This window comes from Hydra vulgaris, chromosome 04 (assembly GCF_038396675.1).
Source record: "Hydra vulgaris chromosome 04, alternate assembly HydraT2T_AEP".
In the NCBI taxonomy this organism is placed as follows: Eukaryota; Metazoa; Cnidaria; class Hydrozoa; order Anthoathecata; family Hydridae; genus Hydra; species Hydra vulgaris.
In genome coordinates this window covers 29,765,275-29,792,234 of record NC_088923.1, presented here as the reverse complement: position 1 = coordinate 29,792,234, position 26,960 = coordinate 29,765,275, and the positions used below count along the sequence as shown (strand labels likewise).

General features: G+C 29.7%; 4 protein-coding genes across 5 annotated transcripts in view; 1 reads left to right on the top strand and 3 right to left on the bottom strand.

Moving 5' to 3' along the window:
* LOC100206649 (protein ABHD13) overlaps positions 1-11,129 on the top strand; it is a 37,783-nt gene extending 26,654 nt beyond the window's left edge. For both annotated transcript variants that reach the window (XR_010638170.1, XM_065796016.1), the window contains one exon: positions 10,941-11,129. Coding sequence is in view for 1 of the 2 variants with exons in the window: in XM_065796016.1 (XP_065652088.1) it covers positions 10,941-11,030 (90 nt within the window). In the remaining variant the exon portion in view is untranslated. The remainder of the gene's footprint in view (positions 1-10,940) is intronic.
* A 2,416-nt stretch (positions 11,130-13,545) lies between these two features.
* Positions 13,546-14,148, bottom strand: LOC136079337 (uncharacterized). Its single transcript, XM_065795070.1, has one exon. It carries the CDS (start codon positions 14,146-14,148, stop codon positions 13,546-13,548), a length of 603 nt encoding a protein of 200 aa, XP_065651142.1.
* On the bottom strand, positions 14,145-15,650 carry LOC136079336 (zinc finger MYM-type protein 1-like). Its single transcript, XM_065795069.1, has one exon. The coding sequence runs from the start codon at positions 15,648-15,650 to the stop codon at positions 14,145-14,147; it is 1,506 nt and encodes a 501-aa protein (XP_065651141.1).
* A 9,108-nt stretch (positions 15,651-24,758) lies between these two features.
* On the bottom strand, positions 24,759-25,484 carry LOC136079335 (uncharacterized). The gene is made up of 3 exons (XM_065795068.1): positions 25,379-25,484; positions 25,179-25,322; positions 24,759-24,958 (listed from the first exon to the last, which is right to left on the bottom strand). The coding sequence occupies exons 1-3, from the start codon at positions 25,482-25,484 to the stop codon at positions 24,759-24,761; spliced, it is 450 nt and encodes a 149-aa protein (XP_065651140.1).
* Positions 25,485-26,960: the final 1,476 nt, after the last annotated feature.

The window sequence follows — 26,960 nt, the reverse complement described above, 5'->3', positions numbered from 1 at the left end:
TTCAGAAACAGACATCTGTTTATTACTGCTAGAAACCATTGTAAAAAGGTTTTGTCTAACGCCTAAGCCCGCTCAGGTCATGAAATCTTGTATCTCATCTAAAAAATTAGGCTCTCATGACTTCTGGAGAATCTTTAATAGTATTAATAATAAGGGCAAATCTTTAATTCCAACTCTCTTGTATGGTTCAGACTTTGTCACCTCACCTAAAGACAAAGCTGAATTGTGTGCTAGGAACTTTTAATCAGTACCTCTTGATTCCACTAGTTGCATTCTACCTGATATAGCCGTCAAACAGGTTGATCCATTGCTTAACATTTGTATCAATCCAGCTTTTATACCTAAAGTGATTTCCTGCTTAGACTCTACAGCTTGTGGTCCAGACAAAATACCTGTTGTAGTCTTGCAGAAGTGTTCTCCGGAGCTATTGTCTATACTTTCAAAACTATTCAGCAAGTGCTTATCAGAGTCTTATTTTCCAACCTGCTGGAAAGCGGCATCTGTTATCCCTATTTTCAAAAATTCTGGAGAGCAATCTGATTTGTCTAACTACCGTCCCATTAGTCTTCTTCCTATCATAAACAAGATTTTTGAATCTTTAATTAACAAACACTTAATCTCTCATCTTGAATCTAATAACTAACTTTCTGATCATCAATATGAATTTCGATCTTCTGGTTCTACAGCTGATTTGTTAACAGTAATAACCGATAGGTTTTATAGTGCATTAGATAAAAGTGAAGAGGTTAAGGCCATCGCTCTTGACATTTCTAAAGCTTTTGATAAAGTTTGGAATGCTGGTCTTCTCCTTAAGCTTTCTTCTTATGGTGTATCTGGTAACAACTTTAAGGTTATTGAATCCTTCCTTTCCAATCGTAGTATAAAAGTTGTCCCGGATGGACAGTACTCTTCTTCATATCCTGTAACTTCAGGGGGTTCCTCATAGTTCAATCCTTGGCCCTATACTCTTTTTAATTTACGTTAACGGTCTTCCAGATATTCTGACATCTTGGGTAGCATTGTTCGCTAATGATACTACCATTAATTCTTGTCATGATAAGAAGCCAACACTCTCTAATTGCTTGGTGGGGGCATTTGAGCTTGAAAAGGATCTCACTTCTGCTACAGAATTGAACTCACAGTGGCTGGTGAACTTTAATTCAGATAAAACTCAATATTTTTCAGCCAATCGTTATTGCAATAATTTAGATCTTCTTATATTTATGAACGGTAATGTACTCGATGAGTAATCTACCCTTTATCTTCAAGGATTAACTCTTACTTTCGATCTTTCTTGGAAACCATATATCAAATCTGTTGCGAAATTAGCATCTTCTAAGGTTGCATCTCTTTATCGAGCTCAAGACTTTTTTTACTCCGGATTCTATTCTCTATAAATCTCAAATCTGGTCTTGTATGGAATACTCTTGCCATATCTGGGTTGGATCTTCTAATAATGCCCTTTCTCTTTTAGACAAGGTGCAAAAATGCCTTGTAAACATAGTTGGACCTGCTCTTGCAGTCAACCTCCAACCATTTTTACATAGTCATAATGTCGCTTCTCTTTCTCTTTTCTACAAATACTATAATGGGCACTGCTTTAAAGAGCTAGCGTCTCTTGTGCCATCTACTAAAATTCATTCTCATGTTACTCGTCATTCAATTATGTCTCATCCTTTTTCTGTGACTGTTTCTAAGTGCTCCAAAAACTCTTATTTGTCTAGTTTTTTTCTCGAACATCAGTGTTTTGGAATTCGCTTCCTTTATTTTGCTTTTCTGATTTATATAATTTGCAATCCTTTAAGTTGTGTGTCAATCGTTATCTTGTTCTACAATCTTCATCTTTTCTCTTATAGTAACTTCCAACTCTAATTAGTGGTTGCTTGCAGCCTTGTTGGAAGCGAAGATGTTTAAAAAAAAAAGTTCTTAGGCATTTAACTCCAATAACTAAATTAGTAATCTATCAATAATATTAGATAATTATATAAACTCTTTAGAAGTTTTTAATTGTATTATCATTTGTCAACACATAGAAATATTGCATTAAACTAAATATAGTTTATCACAGCTAAAAAAATTATTTACTAAAGGTGTGTTATGTCCCACTTTACCTTTTAGTGTTTAATTTTTGAACAATTTAAATAGGCTTTGAAAAATTTTTACTATATATATATATATATATATATATATATATATATATATATATATATATATATATATATATATATATATATATATATATATATACATACATACATACATATATATATATACACATATATAAATAAGTATGTTACTGTTACCCCTAGTACCAGGAATTAGCATATAGCTAATGTTTATAATAATATAGATAATATAGTTTTGCAACTCGGAGTTTCATGTGTTTCCATAATCATCAGGCAAGTAGCAGAAAAATTAATTTTGCTACAAATTTTGTTTAGAAAATTACGGTTTTTATTTAGATTTTGAATGGAAACTTGTAAATAATTAGTCAGTGGGTGTAAGTTATTTATTAGTATTTAGTTAATAAAACTGACAAATAAAAATTTATAATTTAGGTTATTTAATTTTATTTAGACTGGTAAAATAATAATTGGTATTTACATATTTACAATTTAAAATTAGGTAAAATAATTTGTGTTGAATGCATTATTTATAAATAATTTAAGATTTAAAAAAAAAAAAAAAGAAAAATATTAAAATAAAATAATAAAAAAAAATGAAAAAAGTATTAGTGAATGTTATTAGTTAATTAGGTTTGTAGTTAGCTATGTTTTTTTTAGTAAATACTTGTTTTTATGACGGCACTTTGATTAAAATTGTTTATTAAGTAGTTCATCAGGTTTTGAATAAGAAATAATTGCAAGTTTTTCATTTAGGCAAAGGTGACACTTGCATTACATTTTCAAAAGATTGTTTTTACAATAAAAAAATCTCTGGAATAAATATTAAAAAACAGAAGACTTTACAGAGAAAGAATAACAGACAAAAAATATACATAGTAAATTAATAAAATGATTATAAATGTTGACTCTGATGTATGTATATATATATGTATAAGTGTGTGTATATATATTCTTTGAAATTAAATAATAACACCTGGTAGTTAAAGAAACATGAATCCGAGTTTCACACCCATGGCGATACATATTATCTTAACGTCAAAAAAAATTAATTACAGAATTACTATGTAGTGTCCGCTTTGATGGCGTTAAAGTTGTTTATAAAAAATTTGTTTTCATGACAACATTTCTTTTGTTTAATAATTTCATTTTTGATGTTATTATGTGATTTTCGGTTAGGCAAAGGTTGCATGATTTTCCTCCGAGTTTAAATGGTTGCGCTTTGTCAATGAATTTCCATGGTATAATAGGATTTGTATATCCCTTTTTTCTAATTTCCACATCAACTTGGAAAGCTCTGTTGAATTTGCAATAATATGGATACCAATCCATATTTGGTGTTATTAGATACCTAAAATTATGCCAGCTATTTGTAAACAGTTCACAAATAGAATCACCTTTAAGATCTGTTGTTTTTATAAGGAAAAATTCACCAAAATAATGCACTAATACCCAATCGACATTTCATAATTCAATCATGATTTCAATATGACTTTTGTGTATTAACATATGTATCTTCCATATGTATCATATGACTTTTGTGTATTAACATATGTATCTTCCATATGTATCATATGACTTTTGTGTATTAACATATGTAACTTCCATATGTATCATATGACTTTTGTGTATTAACATATGTATCTTCCATATGTATTATATGACTTTTGTGTATTAACATATGTATCTTCCATATGTATCATATCACTTTTGTGTATTAACATGTGTATCTTCCAGCAAAAAATTTTAAATTTACTGCTCATTAATGTTACATAACCTTTTAAACATATGAGGTGAGAAATATTTTTTTGATAGCAGGAACATTCTCAAATTGTTTAGCTTTATCACACCTTTATCACTTTGTCCCACCTCAGACTATCCTCAAAGGTTATCCTTAAGGTTAAGATTCTCAAATGGTTTAGCACTTCATGTGTATTAGCAGCTGTTTTGGTTTCAGATATATTAAAATATTCTACAAATAAATTTAAACATAAATCAAATAAATCTTCTCTCGGAATAGGTATGGTTTTTGAAACATAAATGAAGAGTGCCTGAACACAATACCATTAGCTTTCTACTTTTCAAATTTCCATTTAAAGACCTCTCATATTAGATTTGTTAGAGATAGGTTTCTTTTTAAAGACCATATAAGACATTTAAGACAAATGGATGAAGATTTGACATGATAAAGAATTGCATGAATGAAGAGATTTTTACAAAAATTAAATGATTAAACTTCATCCAGGATGAAAATTGAAATACTTTCAGCATAATCAATGTATAATTTTTTTGCTTTCAATTTGTTTTTAAACTGCTTTAAAAAGCATATCTGGGATTTGCTAATTATGTTTTATGAGTTTATATAAGTTGTTTGGTAACACTTCTTGAAGCTCATCAAAGATTTTAACTAATGACCACAAAATCAGAGATTTTAACTAATGAGCATTATATCAGAGATTTTAACTTATGTGCTCTACTCTACTTATGTATCTAAGTACTAATCTGAGGAGCACCTATCAGTTTTAATATAGTTATCATTTTTTTAAATTTTTATATGATTTGCTTCATTTCGACCTAACATGATACACTTTTGAAAAACTTTTTTTTGGGTAATAATACAATAGAATCCTGTTAACTTGGGCTCTGGAGGGAGTATATATATTTTGTCTGACTTTGCGAATGTTTGAATTAACAGATGCTCTTGTTCGAAGTTTTATTTTTTTTAACTTTTTAATATATTGTGTTTTTTCTTTTGACCTTTGTTGAATTTATAGCACTATGTATTTTTATATTAAAGTTCTACCTGCCAGCTTTTTTTTAGTAACCTTAGACATTTTTAATGGATAAAGTTTGATTGAAAATTAACTGAATCGAAGATATCATTTAAATGTTTAGTTTGTTAACTTATATTTGACGCAAAAGTATTTAACTTTTGAGCATTCTAAGTTTTGAATTTTAATTGATGTTTTTGAATTTTAATATAATAGTCATTAATAAATAGAATTTTTTGTTTTTTGTTAATTCACCTCCTCAAGGCAGAGAAGGCCACTACAGATGAGGAGGCTACTTATATGTGGATATAACCCTCTCAACTCTATAACTCCAAAACATGAACCTTGATGAATAAGGGTGCTGCGCGGAGAAACAAGTTGAGTGCGGTACTGCTAGGGACATGGTAGGGATCAAACTTGGAACCTCTCGCTTGTGAAGCGAGCGCTCTACCACTACACCGCTACCGCATTAATTTAATCAAAGCTTAACCGAATCGAAGATATTGAAGAAAATGTTTAATTATGTTAGTTATTTTATTTTCGAGAGTTCAAAGTTTAAAATTTTTATTGAAGTATTGGAAGTTTTGTTATTATATGCACTTATATGCAATTCAAAATAAAAGTCCTAGTTAAGCGAAGTTTCTTGATGAAAGGACCCCAAAGCAGTATGCGTTAACAAATGGTTCGACTTGTAGGACTTAAATTGATGATTTTATAGTAAGTTAATACAAAAAGTTCAAGGGGAGTTTAGGAGTAAAAGTCCAACTTATCAAGGGTCTGAGTTAATGGGGTTCTACTGTATTTATATATTGAATCAATATATAAATATTTTGTACATATATCGAACTATATAATCTTATGTGAAATACTTGTTTTCGTATATATAATATATACTATAAATGAAAAAAGTCCAAAATTCATATTTGTTTCAGTGACTTGCACAATTCTTTTTCAAACAGCTTTGAAGCATTCTTCCATTTTCATTACCCTAAATAAACATCGAAAAATTAACAAGGCTATCAAATGCTTTATGAGCATCTTCAGTCATTAGTTTAGTCACCATTTTATTAGTCTTTTCATTTCCTTCTTCTTTTTGCATATCTTCATCAACTACCTCAATGATGTCTTAAACCATCTCTTCATCTGTCATCACTTCTCCCATAATCGAAAATCATTATCAATTGTTAACAAATCTTTGTAAGTAGAATTATCCAGAACACAAGATCCTCATCATGCTGACATAACTGATCGATTGAATTTTAATGCAGTACTCATAATCTTAGTCTGATACTCCTTCCATAAATCCTGCATTGCCGAAGCAGTTAATAATAGTCGTTTCTGAATCTTCATTCCAAGAATGAACAAGTATTTTCATAGCATCAAGTATGGAGATTGAAGGCATTTGTTTTCTGTTAACTATAGCATTTATGATATTGTTAGCTAAATTAGTTTGGTACTTGCACTTCAACAATAGTATGACTCCTTGATCCATCAAACATGAAGTTGTGCTTGAAGAAAAAAAGTAGATTATAATCAATTTAAGATTCTCAATATTCGGATGAGTGGTGCTATTATCAAACCTTGTTAACTTTTTTTAGTAACCTTAGATATTTTTAATTAATAAAACTTAATCGAAAATTAACCGAATCGAAGATGTCAGTGAAAATGTTTAGTTTGTTAAATTATATTTGACGCAAAGGTATTTAATTTTCGAACGTTCTAAGTTTTGAATTTTAACTGATGTTTTTTTTGACGACAGAACCCAAAAAAACAGTAAGAGTTAGCAAATGGTCCGACTTAACCAGAGTACGACTTAAGCGGATGATTTTACAGTAAGTTTATAGAGAAAGTTCAAGGAGAATTGAAAATTCCTCCGATATATATATATATATATATATATATATATATATATATATATATATATATATATATATATATATATATATAAATTTTGTTTAAATGAAAAACAACATTATTAATAATACTTAAAGTTTCGTACCATACACGGCAATCATCAGCTATTAACTATGTAGTTAATAGTTATGTAGTTATTTAGTTATATAGCTATGCAGTTAAATGTTGTTTTTAAACGGTTTTTTCTAACGCTGTTTTTTTAATGTACATTAAAATAACATCGTTAGAAAAAACCGTTTAAAAACAAACTCATCAAATGAATTAAAAATTACGGTAGAACGTCTTTTTACGTAATAAAAGGTGTAACTATTTAGTCTCCGGTATCAAAAGAGGACAGTAGAAATTTGTTGGAATGTCGACACTTAGATAATATTTTGTTTTTTTATTGAGCAGGTTGTTTTCATTGTGATATAAAATTATAAATTTCTCATGAAGGCAGAGGTTATAAATTTTGGATGTTGTTTTGGTAGGTTTATAGTGTTTTATAATTTTCCACTTTATTGTGTGATTGTTCAATGGGCAAGCAGTCTTTGTAATGCAGTTGTAAATTCTTGCATTAAAATTTGTATCACTGTCTAAAATTTTAAGAACTAATAAGTTTTATTTAATATTTCAACTGTTAATATGTTAGTATAAGTAGTTTATAAATATATTAAAGTAATTATTTCAAATACCATATTTAGCAATATTATAAAGTTTTTTGAAAGATGTTTTATTTGAATAAAGAAAATTTCTTTATTCATCTTTGAATAACAATATCTAATTCTTGCTTCAAGCTCTTCCAAATTCTCAGCTCTCCAATTATTCTCGTACACTAACCGTTTTAAATCACCCAAAAGTTTTCAATTAGTCTTGCTTCTGGAACGTTAGCTGGGTTTATATCTTTGGGTACAACTTTGATTTTTTTTAATTTTAAAAAGTTGATGACCGACTTTGCGTAATGTGATTGAGCTATATCAGGCCAGAAGATAAACTCATTGTCTTTTTTATAATATTCTGATACTAGAGGAAGTAAAGTTTTTTATAGTATCTCTTTATAAATATACTGGTTGATTGCCTACTTAATGCGATAAATATTAAAAAAAGCTTATTCCACAGGGGCTGATGCAACAAGAAACTAAGAGCTTGTCCTTGTACTTTTTACGAAAATTGTATCTTACTTGGTCAGAACATTAAGAAGGATAAGCGGCATAAAACCTATTATTACCAGCTAATGTGCTATTGTTTAAGGTAAAATAGCTTTCATCATCCATAACAAAATCCAAGTTTTTATAATTTTTGTACTATTTACGACATTTCGGACGCATAGCTTTCTTCTGCTGGTGGCTACGATCTGCACGATTTGTTTTCGTTCGAATGTTAGTCATTTTTTTTAATACTTGGGAAATTCGAGTTTGACTACAGTTAAAAACTTAAGCTACTTTCTTTTGGGAGCACCCTGACTTATTTTCAAAAAATGCAGCAATCTTTGGAGTATTTTCTTTAGTAGCTACCTTAGCGATTCGACCACTTCTAACTTTTCTTTTTAGAGATCCATTCTCCAATTTTACGATTTTATCTTAAGCAGTTGATCTGGGTAAACCCCATTTCATAAACTGCTTAGCAACAAACGCTTTACCTTTTTCTCGATTTTTTTGGAAAGAAATTTCCATAATTTTTTCGAGGTCCTTTACTTTGACCATTTTATTTTCATTATTTAAATAATATTTTTAACTTAATTAAATTAAATTTAAATAGATTATAAAATCCTCTTTCAAATAAGTATAAAGGTTTTTTGCGTGCATGAAATAATTTACATAATAAATGCAATTAAAATTTGTCCAAAATTTTATTTATTGGGTTTTAATAGACTTAACGTCTTGCATACAGTTATAATTAACTTTAATTGAATTTCTGTTAAATATTTTGTGAAATTTATGGTTTACTGGAAAGTGCCAATTAAATTATGGTTTATGGAAAGTGCCAATTAAATTATGGTTTACTGGAAAGTGCCAATTAAATGCAAGTAAGCGACTGCTTATTTTTGTTTCCACATTCAAATGGAGAGTTGTACCATATGAAAAAACGTCTGACAAATGGCTTACAAGGATGCAACTTTGTATAGATAATGATGGACATTATTTTGAATATTTAATAAAATAAAATAAAACTCTTTTTTTTTTTTTTATAGGGGAGTTCTACGAACTTTCCTAACGACCTAAGCACACACGCGCGCGCGCAGAGTAGAATCCTGTTAACTTGGACTCAGTACAATTCGGACTTTTAAGTCGGATATATATAAATAATATGTATATATAATATATATATATAATATGTTTATATATTTAATATATATATTATATATATATATATATATATATATATATATATATATATATATATATATATATATATATATTATATATATGTTATATATATATATATATATATATATATATATTATATATAAATACTAGCTGGAGTTACCCGGCGTTGCCCGGGCCAATATTTAAAAGTAAATGAGCATCTGGAACTTTGTTATACTAATTTTGGGCTATGCACAGTAAGATTGTGCAATATTTTTTAGTGTTGCACAATAATCCCACAAAATGTGACCCTGTTGGTTGAAGCTATGAAATAACTGAAAGACATTAAGGAAGAAAAAGACATTTTGTTTATTTTCTACTTAAAAACAACAAATTAAGAATTTCCAAAAGAACATTTACTCAAATTTTTCAATTAAATTGCTCTCTCACACTGGAAAAAAAAGTTGAACATGTTACAAAAGTTAAATCATGGGTAATTTCTTCACATTGGATTGTTATTGTTTTCTTTTAATAGGACTTCTTTAAAGAGGATTTCTTTCACTGAAGAGTCAGTATAGTTGCTATCCAGTCAGTATAGTTGCTTCAATCAAGTTTGAAAGGATAGCTTTGATGATGAGTCGAGTTCCATTGCAGAGCTTGGGACTGTCGAGGTTGCGAAGGAGAATGATTGATGCTCCAACTTTCAGGTGAAGAATGTGAGGAGGACATCCAGATGGTTCTAAAGAGTTCAGAAATTCTGTTGGATAGTTGACAGCTTCACTGGGGTCCATAACCATGTCAATGGAGTTGTTGGACTTTTCATTGCCTGGGAGCATTTTCTGGATCTGCATATTGATCTTGGTGACAGACTCATTTTTGGGAGCCAGAATAGCTCTCTCACAGATCCAGTCATGTCTGGTGAAACTCTGCTGGATGTTGGGAAACACCTTGACAATGAGTTCCTCTGCAGAATCCACCAGTGTGCAAAAGCTGGCAGGGAATTTAATGAGCCCTGTCTGCACATCAACTGCTGCCTCACCATTGCCCAAGGCAAGGAGCTGATTGGAAAAGGCTCCTGCTGACAGATCACCAGACAATTTTACCCTCATGTTTGTTGTCAAATGAAGTGTTCTGTCACTCCTCCACAGGTAGGAAGCTTTTAGGTTTTGCCAAATTGCACGGCTGAGGCTGCAGAGCCACACTGGATCCCATTTTTGGGCCCCCCTGACCCCGGGGGTCGGGATACGGGGTCAAAACCCAGCTAAGAAACTTCTCCCCCTCGAGAACTACCCCCATGCCAAATTTCATCGAGATCGGTCCGGCGGTTTGGATTTCTATAGAGAACAAACAAACAAATTAACACACACACAAACACACATTGCCCTTTATATATACCTAGCTGGAGTTACCCGGCGTTGCCCGGGCCAATATTTAAACTGGCTTCCCTGATATCTGTACACAAAAATGGGCCTAAAAATGGGCCCAAAAAATGGCCCCTCTGACCCCGGGGTCAGGGGGGCCTATTTTTGGGTCCCCCTGACCCCGGGGGTTGGGGTACGGGGTCAAAACCCAGCTAAGAACCTTCTCCCCCTCGAGGACTACCCCCATGCCAAATTTCATCGAGATCGGTCCGGCGGTTTGGATTTCTATAGAGAACAAACAAACAAACACACACACACACACACATTGCCCTTTATATATATAGTAGATATATAAATGTTATATATTGTATTATATATATATAATATAAATGTTTTATATATTATATATATATATATTATATATAAATATATATAATATAGACGCGTGTGTATATAAATTTTTCTAGATTTATATATTTTTTTAAGGTTTATGAGGCTCGAAAAAATGGTTTAATTGCATATAGTTGCTACCGTCAAACAAATGAAGATGATATAGACACAATTATTGATCTTTAATCAAACCTTTTATAATAGTAATTTTCTATGATGTAAACCTTAGTCATCATAATATTGTTGATTGTATTTATATTAAAAATAACAATAACGAGTATTTTATCTTTGTTATTAATATTTTTGTCGATTACCAATTTATAGAGGTTTTTAAATTGCCTTTCTGATATATGTGAATTTCTTTCAAAAATTAAATAATTTTTTATGTCATTCATTTGCTTTTTATGAAAAAATATTTATTTTTCATTGTAAAATGGAAAACCTAAAGCTGTGTTCTAATCTCCGTTTAACTTAATGGAGTCAAAATTATATTTTAGCTTTAATAAAATTTTTTGTTTTGATTTAATATTTATTTTAGATTATTTGAGAATACCTTTTAACACTTCCTCTCATAAATCTCTGTCCAAGTTCTGTAACGAGTTTTCTAAACGCCGTTAATAAATGAAGTGATAATAAATGGAAGTATTTTTTTTTTTTTTAATAATTCAAAGGTATTTTCAATCGAACGTAGTAATTTCATTAAAAAAATGCTTTATTTAGCAAAATTCGTTATATAAAAAAATGAAAAGGTTTTAATATTAGCAGTGCTTTAAGACTAAGAATATTATTTATGAGACTTTTTATACATACTGAATATAATAAAATGTTAAGATTCTGAGTGTTATATCTACGCTACTTATGTATAGAGCAGCCATGGCGCAGTGGTAGCGCACTTCCCTCAGTTTTAATAGCTTTTAACACTCTAAATGGATGACGTCAATAATAAAAACGATAACAATAACCAAAATGTGAAAAATTGCACAATGCAAGGTAAAAAGCGGCATATATTACAGATGTTGGTGCTAGAAATTGTTTATTTCTAACTATTTTAGTAAATATTTTTTAGGTTATTAGTTCATAAATAATTATTTTAACAACGATTGTAATATCTATGTCGATCGTGTGTGTGAATATATATATATATAAACATATTATATATATATATAAATATATATATTTATATATATATATTAGGGTAGGGTACATGACAAAAAATTTTTGTGACGAGTGAATCCTGAGGCCATTTGACGATTATCGGGGAATTTTTAGGCCAATTCACACTCCTTATGTCGCGACGCCGCCATTTATTCAAAATGGCCACTAAAATCGCCATTTTTCAAAGCGGGTTATTTGTTTTCACTGAAACAGGCCTAATAATTTGTTATTTGTAATGTTTTTTGGGCTGGGGAATTCAGAAAATACACTTAGATTACCGTATCTGTCAAGGTGTTCGAATAATTGTTAATCGTGCTTATGCACCGCTTTCTTCTAAATGTATCTTCTCACCAAGAGCCGTGCGGAATGTCACGTAAGCATATACGGTACACATGATAGTCCTCTCGTCCGTACTAGTATAAAACAATGACTACTGCTCCAGAAGCGATTATATCGAAAACATACGCTACAATGGATTCAACAAACACAGTAAATAAAGAAATCGATCGTGTTGTGAATTGCCTCTTCGATGAAATTTAAAGCGAACAGGAAAAATTCATCGCTCGGCCTAAACTTCAGACTGGAGCACACATTTTGGGTCGAATGCTTTATCTGTGCATCACGAAACTACGACAGAAGACTCTGTCTCAAGAGACTGCCAGTAAAACTGTAGCGGCAAAATTCACCAAAGATTGGATTGTGAAGAACATTTATCCTTAATGATATTCCAAAGAAATTTCAAAAATGTCAGAGATTCGTCAAACTCCGCAAACAAGAAAGAAATCTCGGCACCGTGTCTAAGAAGTGGAGCAAGCAGAAGTTACAAGTACACGGAATACTTTCATCAGCTGAGGAAAAAACAACGGCTTGATGACCACCAAATTGCACTAAAACTGACGTATCCTGCATCACCAAAACATGTTGACAGTAGCACTCCCAGTGACTCTGATCTTGAATTCGAACTTTTCACCATGAATATATATATATATATATATATATATATATATATATATATATATATATATATATATATATATATATATATATATATATATATATATATATATATATATATATATGTATATATATATATATATATATATATATATATATATATATATATATATATATATATATATATATATATATATATATATATATATATACAAGAGTATTTGCAAGAGTATCGCAAGAGTATTTGGCGCCCTAGGCAAATTTGACACAATGCGCCCCTACCCCCTACCCAACCTTCACAAAGAAATGATTATGTTTTGTTATAACATTTTGTATTTACATTCGGAAGAATACATGCATGCATAATCATAATGAGGCGTATATTCGTGTAACTTTATAATATATAAATAAATAATTTCAAAACTTCCCTTTTCGCGCTTTTGTTTTTGCAAATGTAGAAACGAGTTCCATCAGGTTAATGTTTCTAGCAATTTCATGTTCAATTGACAGAGTAGCTAATCCAGCAAGTCTTTCTTGCTGCATAGACGTTCTCAAAAATGTTTTTATCAATTTGAGTTTTGAGAAGCTTTGCTCACCGCTTTCTTAAAGCTATAACAGTGTTAGGGACACAATCTGCTAGATTATTTTTAAATATAAAATTCAGTAAATCTAGTGGCAATGTACATCTTTCAACTCGTCTTGAAATTGATTTCAGTTCACTACATAGATCAGCTGCATCGATATCTTTGGAGTCTCCATGTTGCAAAGCTTTCTCAAGATTCAAGCAATATTCCATAACTTCTTTGCTAGTTACACCCTGTAAACTGTGAACACCGTAGAGAAAACCAAACAACGAACTTATTTTTTGTATATGAGTAAATCTTTCTTCAACCGATTGTATTGCTGTGTCAAGAATAGCAAAGTAAAAGTTTATTTTGAAATTTTCTTTTGGATCTTTAATAGGTTCGTCATCTCCTTCATACGTAAACTGTTTATTCTTTCTTCTGATACGGGTTGGTTCGGGTTCAAAAAGTGCAGGAATCTCTAAACTGACTGCAATTTCAACTGCATCTACTAGTATTTTCTTAAACTCCATTTCATTTCTGCGAATTACAAGAAACTTCTTTGTTTTTTTAAAATAATTTATGGCGCCATGCATATCTAAATCTTTTGCCTGAAGTTGCTTACTAGTCATATTAATCTCAAACAACACGTCGTACCACACAACCAGAGAACGACAAACTCAAAACTAAAAATAGCGTTTGCAATAAACCGTGCATCTACCCGTGTTGAATTACCATATGCTCCTGTTAAATTAGTGTCGTTCGCAAACTCTGCAAGAGCATCGTAGATATCACCAAGTTGATAACGGAGAGGTTTTAAAGCATCGATTCGGCTTTCCCACCTTGTTTCACTCAGTGGTTTAACAGTGAGATTAGAAACATATCGTGTTAAAACTTCCCAGCGACGAGTTGATGCAGAAAAGAATACATATACATGTTGTACCAGATCAAAGAAGGCTGTTGCTTCTAAGCAACATTTAACAGCATCGTTAACAGCCAAATTCAATGTATGGGCACAGCAAGGAATAAACAATGCTCGGGGATTGACATCTAAAATTCTTCGTTGGACACCCTTATTTTTCCCCCTCATATTTCTGCCATTGTCATATCCTTGACCGCGTAAGTTTTCAATAGATAAAGACATCTCGCCTAACTGCTTAATGATAGTTTCAGCCATACCAGCACCAGTTGTCTCCTTTAGAGGCACAAAATCTAAGAAATATTCCTTTATATATGCTGTTGCTGCAACGCCATTTTTTGGATTTGAAATCACATCCAAAAAGCGAATGATCATAGTCATTTGTTCAACATGACCAGCATCAGGTGTGCAATCTATAATTATTGAAAAGTACTTAGCATCACAAGCAGATTTAAGAATTTTTTGTTTGATTGCATTGGATAATAGGTGAATCAATTCATTTTGTATGTCTTTGCCTAGGTAATGTACATGTGTTTCATTGTCTTTAATCTTTCGAAGATGATCATCCATAAGTGGGTCAAACAAAGCTAAAAATTCCACAAATTTCAGAAAATTTCCGTTATCAGCAGTGTTCAGTTTCTCATGTGTTCCACGAAAAGCAAGATTTTGCATACCAAGAACTCTAACTAAAGCTATTAGCCGTTTCAAGATTTCGGCATCAATTGTATTATTGTTTCGCAGTCGCAGCTCAAACTCTTTCCATGACTGAAAATTCGCTAGATGTTCAATGCTTTTCTCATGCCCTGACAGAATTGCGGACATATTTTTCCAATCATGTGAACCATTCGAAGAAAGAGATGATGCAATTGCTGTGCTACTGGTAAACAGTTTGCAGCAGAAACAATACAAAGAGTCGTTACTTACAGAATACTGCAGCCAATGCCTGCGAACTTCATCTCCATTGACAAGCCGGCGGTTGTAATGGCTTTTTGAAAATTTTCTTTGCATACTGTCCTTAGGAAAGTCAAACTGATCGACTTGTTTTGGTCCATGTTCTATCAAAAGTTGTCGCATCTCATCATCAAATACGACCCAAGTAGCCGGATCGCTATAGTTAGCATATAGACCAGAGAATTTATCAATTTTATGCACTTCAGAATCTTTGTGTGCTACGTGTATTACATTATGTAATTCAAACTCTTCTGATACTGTCATCTCATCGGCTTCTCTGTCTGCTTCAACTTGATTTTTAACTCATCTGTGACATTTTCATTTCTCTGCGGTGATCATAAATACTTTAACAAAGAACCAGCCTGTTTTGTTTTAAACCCTTCATTTGCAGCTCGTCGTTTACGATATTGCGCACCGGACAATTTTTTTCTTTCTGCCATCGTGGATTGAAATAACAAAGGAAACTGCTAAAAATAATAAAAATGAACACCTCGGGCATTTTTAATATCCTTAAATTAAAATATTATTTAAACTTCCTAATAAAAGTTTTAAAGATACATTTTAAAATTTTTAAAGCTCCACAAATATAAAAAATAAAACTCTATTAGTATAAAAACACAATATAAATCAGTTAATTTGTTACTATACTACTTCGTAATTGCTATCACCGAATATTTAATTAAAATTAATTTCCTACTATTCTGAATTAAGACGCAAGCAAAAACAATTTTCTCCACAAAGTTAAACGTGTAAAAATAAATGAGAAATGAAAACTTTGCATTGTATTAATTGCTCCAAAATTTCATTCTGCATAAAAAAGTATTAAAAGAAAAAGGAAACCGCGTCAAATGGAACAAAAGTATCAAAGTTGATTCTTTTGTTTTATTTGAAGCGAATTAAAAGAGTACTATTTCAAATCTCCTAAATTCAATTCAAAGCGATTTGAAAAAGATTTTAGCAATGTTTTTAATATATTTATTTTTTATGTAGCTAGTTTTAGTGCCGCCCTAGAAAACTTGCCGCCCTAAGGGGCCGCCTAGTTCGCCTAGTGGTTAAACCGGCCCTGTATATATATATATATATATATATATATATATATATATATATATATATATATATATATATATATATATATATATATATATATATATATAAATTTATGGAACACGCTAATGAACAACGAGTTAAAAACTATTTCTTCCCTTAATTAATTTAAAAATAAATTTTGGATAATAGGCAACGTATTAGACTTCTGAACTTTTAAATAGAAGTAATCACTTGCTGTTGTTGTTGTTTTTTTTGTTTGTTTGTTTTTATTAATAAATTAATCAACTCAACTTCAAATTGTAAAAAAATAACATCAAATTGTAAAAAATCCTGTTATTGGAATATGTTTGTGTTGTGTGCTGTCAGTATTGAAGTGAATTTCTCTTAAGTAAAATAGTTACTTGAATTCTGTTAGTTTCTGTTAGATAATAAGTTAATTAATAATTTTGTGCTTTAAATTCAACCATAAAATTTGAATCAGAAGAAAAAAAGACATTCAATATTGTTAAAGATAAACTATCCATTTTAAAGGACATTGAAAATGGTAAGAAAACAAAGAAAATTTGTAACGAATATAAAGTTATTAAATTTACAATAAGTAGAGCCAAAGAAAATAAAGAAAATTTAGAAGAATATGCAACTGAAGCGTAAGTGAGTAAGCTTAAACAAATGAAGACAATAAAATGTAGTGAAATCGACGATTCAGTGTTTTCTTGGTTTTTGGAGCGACGACAATTAAACGATTTAGTTCTAAATGAAATGATAAAATTAAAAGCACTCGAAGTAAATAGATTAAATAATAAGCCCGAAACACTTTTTGCAAATGATGGATGGTTAACAAAATTTAAAAAATGCGACGGTTTACAGATTTTGTCTATTTGTGGAGAGAGTATGTCTTGCAATGTGGAGCTAGCTAACTCATTTTATAAAAAATTTTAAAATTATATTGATGAAAATGGCTATTTGCCTAAACAAATATATAATTGCGACAAAACTAGTCTCGTCTATAAAAGCTCGCCCAATAAAACTAATGTTAACAATTTTGTAACATTAGTTTTATTGGGCTGCTGGAAGAGACGTAATAAAGAAAGAGTAACAATTATGCCATGCATAAACTCTTCAGATATGCATAAATTAGATTTGATGATGAGAGGGTAATCAAAGTCTCCTCATTGCTTCAAAAATATGAATTTGCCAGTATATTACAAATCATCCAAAAATGCTTGACAAACATACACTTTTTAACGAATGGTATAATGATATACTCATACCTTCAGTAACTCGACACTTGAAAACATTCTCCTGTTGAAGAAAATGAAAAAATGTTGTATGCCTCCAATAAAAACATCAATGATGTTATAAATTCTTTTAATTTGGTGATACAATGGGCAAAGGAAAAAACTTTCTTTGCAACGAGGTTCTTTTGTTACTAAAAAGAAGAGAAAAAGCTATCATGAACAAATATATGTAACTGTTTTTGTTTGTTTTGGCAATTAGTCCTGTACTAAACCAAAGATTTATTATAATTTGATTGTTTAATTTTTTTGTTGTTGTTGATAAAATTATTAACCACGTTTATATGATAATAATTAGAGATGCCACGAATATTTGGCAACACTTAATTATATTGAGGGCTCCGACCTGCTTCGTTGTAGTGCTCAATATAATGCCTAAAAGTTTCGTACTCTTCAAACCATTTAGAAAAGTTCAAAAATAACCAGCTCAGGTATACGCTTCTGAGGTAATTTCAGAAAATGCTATAGATTGAATTAGTATAGAAAACTCTAAACTTATTAAAAATGTTATTTTCACGACAACCTGAACTTTAAGCATAGTTTAACTTAAATGGGAAAGACGATTAAACGATTGCCTTTTTTATTAAGTCGCCGGATATTCATGACATCACTAATAATAATAATAATAATAATAACAATAATAATAATAACAATAATAACAATAATAACAATAATAATAATAATAATAATAATAACAACAATAATAATAGTAATAATAATAATATTAATAATAATAATAATAAAATATTTTCTTTTGCAAAATAAAACTAAATTTATATATTCTACACAGTTTGGTTAGTAAAATAAATAACGGTAAATATTTTTATATTCCTTTTTTCCCTCTAAGCAACTTTTCCCAATAAGAAACTTTTTTATTGAAATTGGTTTAAATGAGTTGCTTATATAGAGCGTTCACTGTATTTATTTATTTTTTATAAATATATTTCTTATATTTTATATTAAATTTTTATACTATAATTTTGTGTTTTGTATAATAGAGTTTTTAAAAAATTTACTTTATATTAAATATACATTATAATATATAAATATTGTTTATAATACTAGCTCCAAACTTTGCTTGTTCATGTTTTATTTCTATTTACTCTTGTGTATTTATTATTTAAACTTTGCTTGTTCATGTTTTATTTCTATTTACTCTTGTGTATTTATTATTTAAACTTTGCTTGTTCATGTTTTATTTACTCTTGTGTATTTATTATTTAAACTTTGCTTGTTCATGTTTTATTTCTATTTTGTGTATTTCAATACTAATCTTATTAATACGTTGTCTAAATTTAAAGAAATTTTGTGTTTTTGAATCTTTAAAACATCAAGTAATAAATTGTTGCAAATATTTGAACGCGCGTTACAAGCGTTAACGTTACTTTTATAGATACAAAATCTGGTGAAACTTGGTTTTTAAAAAACGATTTTTTAAATGATGGTTAAAGAACTCTACGATAAATTGCATGTTAAAAAACAATATTATTGTAAAATGGAGGTAAATATTTTTGTATGATGAAGATGCTGTTTTTGGAAAAGTGTAAGATGATTCAGATTCTCTTGCAAAACTGTGTGTCATGTTAATTCGTATGTTTGGTGGAGAAAAATTTCTTCCAAAAATGATTCCTAAAATCAAAATTAAATTTCCCAATTTGTAATCAATTCATTTACCCGCAGAAGTGGTGAAGATTCAAATAGTAAAACACTGCAGAAGTTGTGAAGATTCAAATAGTGAAACGCTGCAGAAGTGGTGAAGATTCAAATAGTGAAACACTGCAGAAGAAAATTCAAATGAAAACTCTAATATTAAAATCATTAAAACATTTATGTTAAGAAAAAAAACATGTTGGGTGCATTTAATGGTTTGTTCTACCAATTTAAATCAAAATACAATTCGCTTCTGTTTAAAGTTGCTTTCTAAAAAAGTATGAATGTGAATTATAGAATCAATTATGGTCGACAAGCTATCACCAGAGATCCAACAACAAACGAGTAAAAAATTTCTTTAAGATTTTGTAGAAATGATCAGAAAAAACATATTTAACCACAATTAACACGTGATACAGAACGTTCTCTAAATCATACTTATAAAAATGACTAGAAAGCTTACAAAAAACACTATTGAGACAAGCATTCAAATATGATATGTTATGAAAATTTACCACCTGAAAAAAAGTTTAGCAAGTTAAAACCAGAAATGTTTTTTTTTCATTGTTCTTTCTTTATTTTTTTATCACTGCAAAATTTGAAAACTATTAATGCAATTTAATGCAATTTTTTTAAAATGTACATTATGTACATTATGTCAAATGCTAAATATCTTCTTCAATCAATTGAGTCTTTCTCTCCTTAACACCTTTTTTTAATTGAAATTTCTCTCTTTAACAGGATCCTTTTTACCTAATCTTTATGCTTAAATTTTTTTTATAAGTTTTAAATAAGAATTAGGGGAAATTATAGAAATTTTAAATATAAAAATAAAGGAATTTCCTGACCAACCTTAAAGTGAAATAATTTAGTGATTTTTAAAATGAATTTTGCAGTATGGGATAGGGCTTCAACTTTCGTAAATACACACTTCTCGTTGTTTAAAAAGTGAGTGAAAAAACGGGTATTAATAACTTTTTTATATTGGTCCTATTTCATAACACTATTCACAAAATACAGTCTATCTAGATCATTTTGACTGATGACCAATAAAACATTTGATTAAATGAAGTTTTTTTAAATGTCTGGATTACAATCTTTATGAATTTTTCATTAGAAGTCATTTAGATACATCTTTGAGTCATAACTTCTATTGTAGATTCATCCCTGAAGCAAACCTGAAGAAAACGAACAATGCCACAAAATACAAAGACTGAAACATTAAAAGTTATCAACAATTGAGCATAACAAAGTAATTCTTTCCTCAATTCAGGCGTTTTTTTTTGACTGAGTTAATTTTTATTTGTTAATTCAAAAATATACTATAATAAAAATCTAATGACAATAGTTACCATCACTACACTTGAAAAATAACAATTAAAATAATTGCAAAACAGTACAGACAAAAAACTTTGTGAACTAAACAATGTCACAACAATTTACCAGCATTAAAAAAGAGTATAACAACAATCTTGAATCTTGTAACTGTACAATCTTGAATCTGAATTATTCTTATATATGAATTTTTTTTATCAATGTTTAATTTGAAAGGTTTAGTCAATATTTAGAATCAGTCAATAATGGTGGGGTAAAAGATTTTTTGACATTTTTGATTTTCTTCTCGTTTTATGTTCTTTGACTCGATTAAGTATAAAGTTTTTGGATATGTAATTGCAATACTTGAATAATTCTTTTGAAATGAAGCGACATTATGGAAATATCCTGTTGAATATTTTTATCAAAAACTACTTCAGAATTTCTACACCAAAATCAAACAAAAAATTACATTTTAAAAGTATGGCTTGCTAATTGATTTAAAACCTTATTTTTAATTCACTGTTTGGAACATACGTGTCATTATATTTTGCGTGTCAAGGTCAATTACTAAAAGAGCGCCATGGTAATATCCATTTCATACTGATAATCAGAAAATACCAACAGTTTACACCGATAATAAGCTTCTTTTTTTGTTGTTGCAATAACAGTGTTTCAATTTGTTTTAAATGAATAGTTAATCAATAAAATATGTAACTTATTAAAAAACATAAAAACTTATATTTAAAACTTTTTCAGACTTCAGTAATAATACTTAAGTAATATCGTGTAGATTTATTATTAAGACCATGATGTAACAGCACAAGTAATTTAATTTATAATTTCTCCCATACACATAAAAAAAAAGAAAAAATCTAAAATTTCATGCTGTAAAAAACTTACACCGACTCCAAGTGACAGCACTTGCAAATGCAAAAAAACGTAGAGCACGTGTCCAGGCAAAAAAAGGGGGAAATTTTAAGTGCAAATAATGTTTTTGTTCTTTTGTTTTGAGCTTTTTTTTTAAGCTTTAGTATCAATACTCCCCCTCCCCTCCCCCACCAAAAATGTCTGTATCCGTCACTGATATGGATATATAAGAGATGTTGTTTTAAAAGGAATATTTAGTTAGTAGTAGGTATTTTAAAACAAGTATTTATTTATATGTTGTTTGTTTTGAATGTCGTCTTACACTTTTTATGTTAAAATAGTAACAATTACGTTTATTTGGTTTGCTTATTATTTTGTCTAAAATAAAAACCCATTCACTATTTTTTTTAAATTTTATTCTAGATTACTCCCACTGCAAGCAACCATTATATTAATTTGGGAGTTTCTAGAAAACAAATCATAGAGTTAAAAAGTAACGGTTGACAGAGGACTTTGCAGGAAAACTTGAAGATGGGAGAAAGTTTCAAAAGGTTCAATATGTTGCAGAAATGAGATTAGATGGATTGTTAGACGTTACATTTGGTAACGACGCCTAACTTCTAAGATTAGATACAATGTTTTGGTAAACTGGGAATAATAGAGCTTAGCATCGGACTGCACCTTTTTACATTAGTTTCTTATAATAATAAATAGACGTTTGTTCTCAAGAAAGTTGTTTTTTTAAAAAGATATAAAAAAAAGGATTACAATTAGATATATATATAGCAACTGCACAAGAAGGTGTAAACCATAGAGTAGATTTCGGCTCGACTTGAAACCGACGGGAAGGAAAAAAGCTTCCAAACCTACCTGGATCCAGGAGGTTACGTAGAAGGCGCAATTTACTCAAGACACCATCTTCTCATCACACTAAAATGGCTTGACTCTAGCAAAATTGAAGCTTACAATATTTGTATTTATCAATCTTTACTCAGATAGTTAGTGACCTATTTTCTAGATAACTATAATCACTCATCTTCTCTAATTAATTTGTGTTTTTTCTCTAGTTTGTGTTCAATTTCTCCTAGTTTTCCTTTTTTTTTTTTTTTTTTTTTTTAGTTATTTAAGGTGCTCCCAGAAGTCCTTACGGTCTTATCACAGAGCACCGCGGGAGAGCATTTAACAAGAAGTCCACGCCTCCTTCCGTACCGATGTCGCTTATTTGGCTGGACCTGGCATCTAAGCCAGAACTCTAACCACTGCGACACGGCTGCTCAATTCCTTTAAGTGTTAAGACTATGGTATAATTTCTTTAAATTTTTTGTTTCGTAATTTTTTTTTAGATGTACCCTATTATATTATAATGCTACCATAAAATATATAATAAAACCACTCGGTTTTTGTATCTTGATATTAAACTATGTTAATTTTTAATTAAATTAAATATTAACATTTCAATTATTATGGTATAAGAGATATTGCTCGCTAATGGGTTTTATTATATCTTTTCGCAGTTTCTTTCCATCAATAATGGCAAATCTTTGTCAATAAAATGATTCGATTAAAATGGTAGTCAAAATCCCTCTCACGATATACCATACAATCTTAAGAAGATATCAGATATGAAGAGCGTTTTTCTAAAGGGCGCAAAGTCACATTTTTATTGTTTTGAGAAAAACAAACAAAACTAATTATTCGGCAAAGAATTTTTGAATATCTATAATTTTAAACTTGAATTTCGTAAATAATGATAAACTATTTTTTTACTCATACTTGTTAAACTTGTGCCTTTTTCAATAATGAAATCAAATGTTGAGAAAACTCAATTTTTTAAAAATGGACTTTTAGAATAATGCTCTTCATATGTAGTGCGGCCGTGGCGCAGTGATTAGAGCGCTTGCTTTAGAAGCAAGAGATCCAGGTTCGAAACGAACTCTGGACATATATTCGTGTAAAAAATGTTTAAAGGAGCTTTCACGATTCACGCAACAAACTAAAAAAAGATGGTTAAATGTCTATCAATTATTAGCCGAAATTGAAGTCAAAAAATACTGCGCATTTCAAGCTGTAAGCTTGAAATGCACAGTATTTTTTGACTTAATTTTAAATAACAGATTTTCGGAAAATATTTAACAGTTCAAGTAACCACATCCAGGTGGGAAATCGGCTAGCGAATAGCTAGCTATAATCGTAACGATAAAAACAACGATTTGGTCACGAGGATCGCTAGTTTTTTTAAGTTAGTGAAAAGCTATCAATATTTGTAAAGATAAAGACATTGCTACAAAATCGCAATGTTTAATGTTCAATTATTTTCATAACCATAATAGACTTAACGCTAAAAATTGAATTTTTAAAGATGTTAAAAACATTAGGAAAAAATAAAATAAGAAAAAAAAAAATCGCTTGAAAAGCGCTATAAAGCTAGCCAGCCGCAAGCTCATTTCCCATCGGGATCTATCTTACTAGTAATTGTAGCTGTTAAACGTCATTGCACGTTACTTGGATTATTCAGTAAAAAGGCAACAAAAGCAATGCATTTAATATTCAAAGAACACTGGAAAAAATACAAAAAACAAACAAATGTCACCCTGCATTTTAAACATCAACAGCAAACATAAGTAAAATCAATAAAAAGATCTTTTAACTATGAAATATTAACAAAAAGAATAAAATTAAAAAAAATACATATTGTTGGTTTTGTGTAGAGAAAACATATTTTTTTACTACTTCTTTTTTTTCTACTACTTTGCTTTTTGGTAATATTATTCATAAGAATTTTATATATATATAAAATATATATATATATATATATATATATATATATATATATATATATATATATATATATATATATATATATATATATATATAAACAGTGCCGGCTCAAAGGTAATGGCGCCTGTGGCCATTTTTCAATTGGCGCCAATATTTAAATTGACTGCTTACTAAAGATACAGGTAATTCGATATTCCAGAAGCTTTCTAAAGCTTGTATTATCTCTCTCAGTTGATGTCTTAATAATTTTAATCCATCAATTCTACTTGCCCATCTGGTTTCACAAAGTCCTTTCAAAGTTAAACCTTTGACAAATTGACGTTAAACGTTCCATCGCTGAGTTGAAGATGAAAAAAATACAAACAAATTTTGCACAATGTCAAAGAATGTTACTGCGTCTAAACAGCTTCCAACAACATCATTTGACAACTAAATTCAGCGAATAAGATAAACAAGGAACATAAAAGGCTCGTGAATTAAGATGAAGGATCTTGGCTTGAACTCCGTTTTGTTTACCTCGCATGTTCGATCCATTATCGTACCCTTGTCCTCTTAAATCTTGCATAGAAATTCCATGAGAATCCAAAGTTTCTAATATTTTTTCAGTCATTCTAGCGCCTGTAGTATCAATAATGTCAATAAAGCTTAAAAAATGCTCTCTTATATTTTCTTTTCATCTGTAGTATTGACACAAAACGTAGAATTATTGTCATCTGTTCAGTATGGGAAATATCTGTTAACAATAATTGAGTAGTATTTGCTTGCCTTCAAATCAACTACTATTTTTTCTTTGGCTGCTTTAGATAAAATTTCAATAATTTCATTTTGAATATTTTACCCAAGTAATGACTGTAAATTTCTTTGCTTTTTATTCTCTTGATATGCTCTTTCATCACAGAATCAAACTTGGCAAGCAGTTCCACTATTTTCAAAAAGGAACCATTATTGTCATCATAAAGTTTATCTGAAGTCCCTCGCAAAGCTACATTTTAGGACCCATGAAATTTTATAATGGCAAAAAGTCGCTCTAAGACATGCTGCCAGTGTTTTGTCTATTTGTCTCAGTTTCGTCTATTTGTCTCTGCTGAACTGCATCAATTGTAGATGATCCTTTGAACCTTTTAATAAGATCATGCCAGGTCATATAACAATTCAAATGATCTAAACTTGTCTCGTGAGCATTCAATCTGTTATTCAAGTTATTCCATTTTGATACGCCTTCACCAGAAACTTCAGTAATCTTTTTAGAAAAGAGCTTGCAACAGAAGCAAAAGGCAGCTTCTTTTGTTTTAGAATAAACTAGCCACTCATATTTATTATTTTCCCCATTTGGTAGCTTCCGAAAATAATGGCTTCTATTAAATCTTTGTTTCTTCCTTCTTGACTAGTGAAAGAAAAGTCAAAATCCATTTTTTGAATTGCACCAATTTTGACCAGTAGATCTGTAAATGACACAGTATTTTTAGGCCAGCTTCCAACATCCAAGTAATTATCGGAGATTTCTGGTTCAACTGCGCATGTTGCAGACTCAATGACAGCGTCCATTGAGTCTACAACATGCGCAGAATGATTACAATTGTAATCATTCTGCGCATGTTGTATATTTTCCTGTATAGACGCCTGTTAAATATTTTCCGGAAATCTGTTATTTAAAATTAAGTCAAAGTCTTGCTTCAGAATGATTACAATTGAGATCATTTTGGCTAGTTGATGGCTCAGACTGTAATCAAATTTTTAATTATTACTCGGATTTTTAATGATATTCTAGTCAAATTTAATATATGATAAATTGTTAAATGTTTGATTTTCTTACCTGAATGTTTTGAATACTTTTATTTAATAGATGGTACTGACACAACTTCTGAGCAAGTTTTTAAATACTTCTCCAAACTTCCTTTATACTTTGACAGGGAAACATCTTTTTCTTGTTTTCTTTTTAGGTTTTGAGCTCCTGAAAATTTTTTCTTTCCAAACATGATGGTTGTTTTTAAATCCTCTTTTAAAACATTTTTTTTTCACTTAAATTTGTAAAGAGTAAAAAATGTAACATGCATTGAATTAAGTTAGCTTCATAAGCAAAAACTTGTTCAATGTGGATTATACCAGTAGTACTGTATAAACTGGTTTTTTAGAGTTCCCACAATTATGGAAAATTTTCTTTATAAAATTGAAATCTTAATCTAAAAACTATTTTATTTTTTATTTATATTTATTTTTAATTTTTTTTGTTTTTGAATTTTGAATTTTCTATTTTTTTGGCGCCCCCTTTGAAGCGGCGCCTGTGGCCAAGCGGTGCTTGGCTACGCTGTTGAGCCGGCCCTGTATATATATATATATATATATATATATATATATATATATATATATATATATATATATATATATATATATATATATATATATATATATATATATATATATATATATATATATATATATATATACACACACACACACACATAATTAATAAAAGTTTTTTATCAAAATTTAAAAAAATGAATATCTCTAAAAGATTTTGATAATTTTCCAAATTAATCTACCATATGAATGTACTCTTACCTCGATAGTTTTTGTTTTTTCAAACCTGGTTGACCTGAGAGCGCGATATCGTTCGAAATTT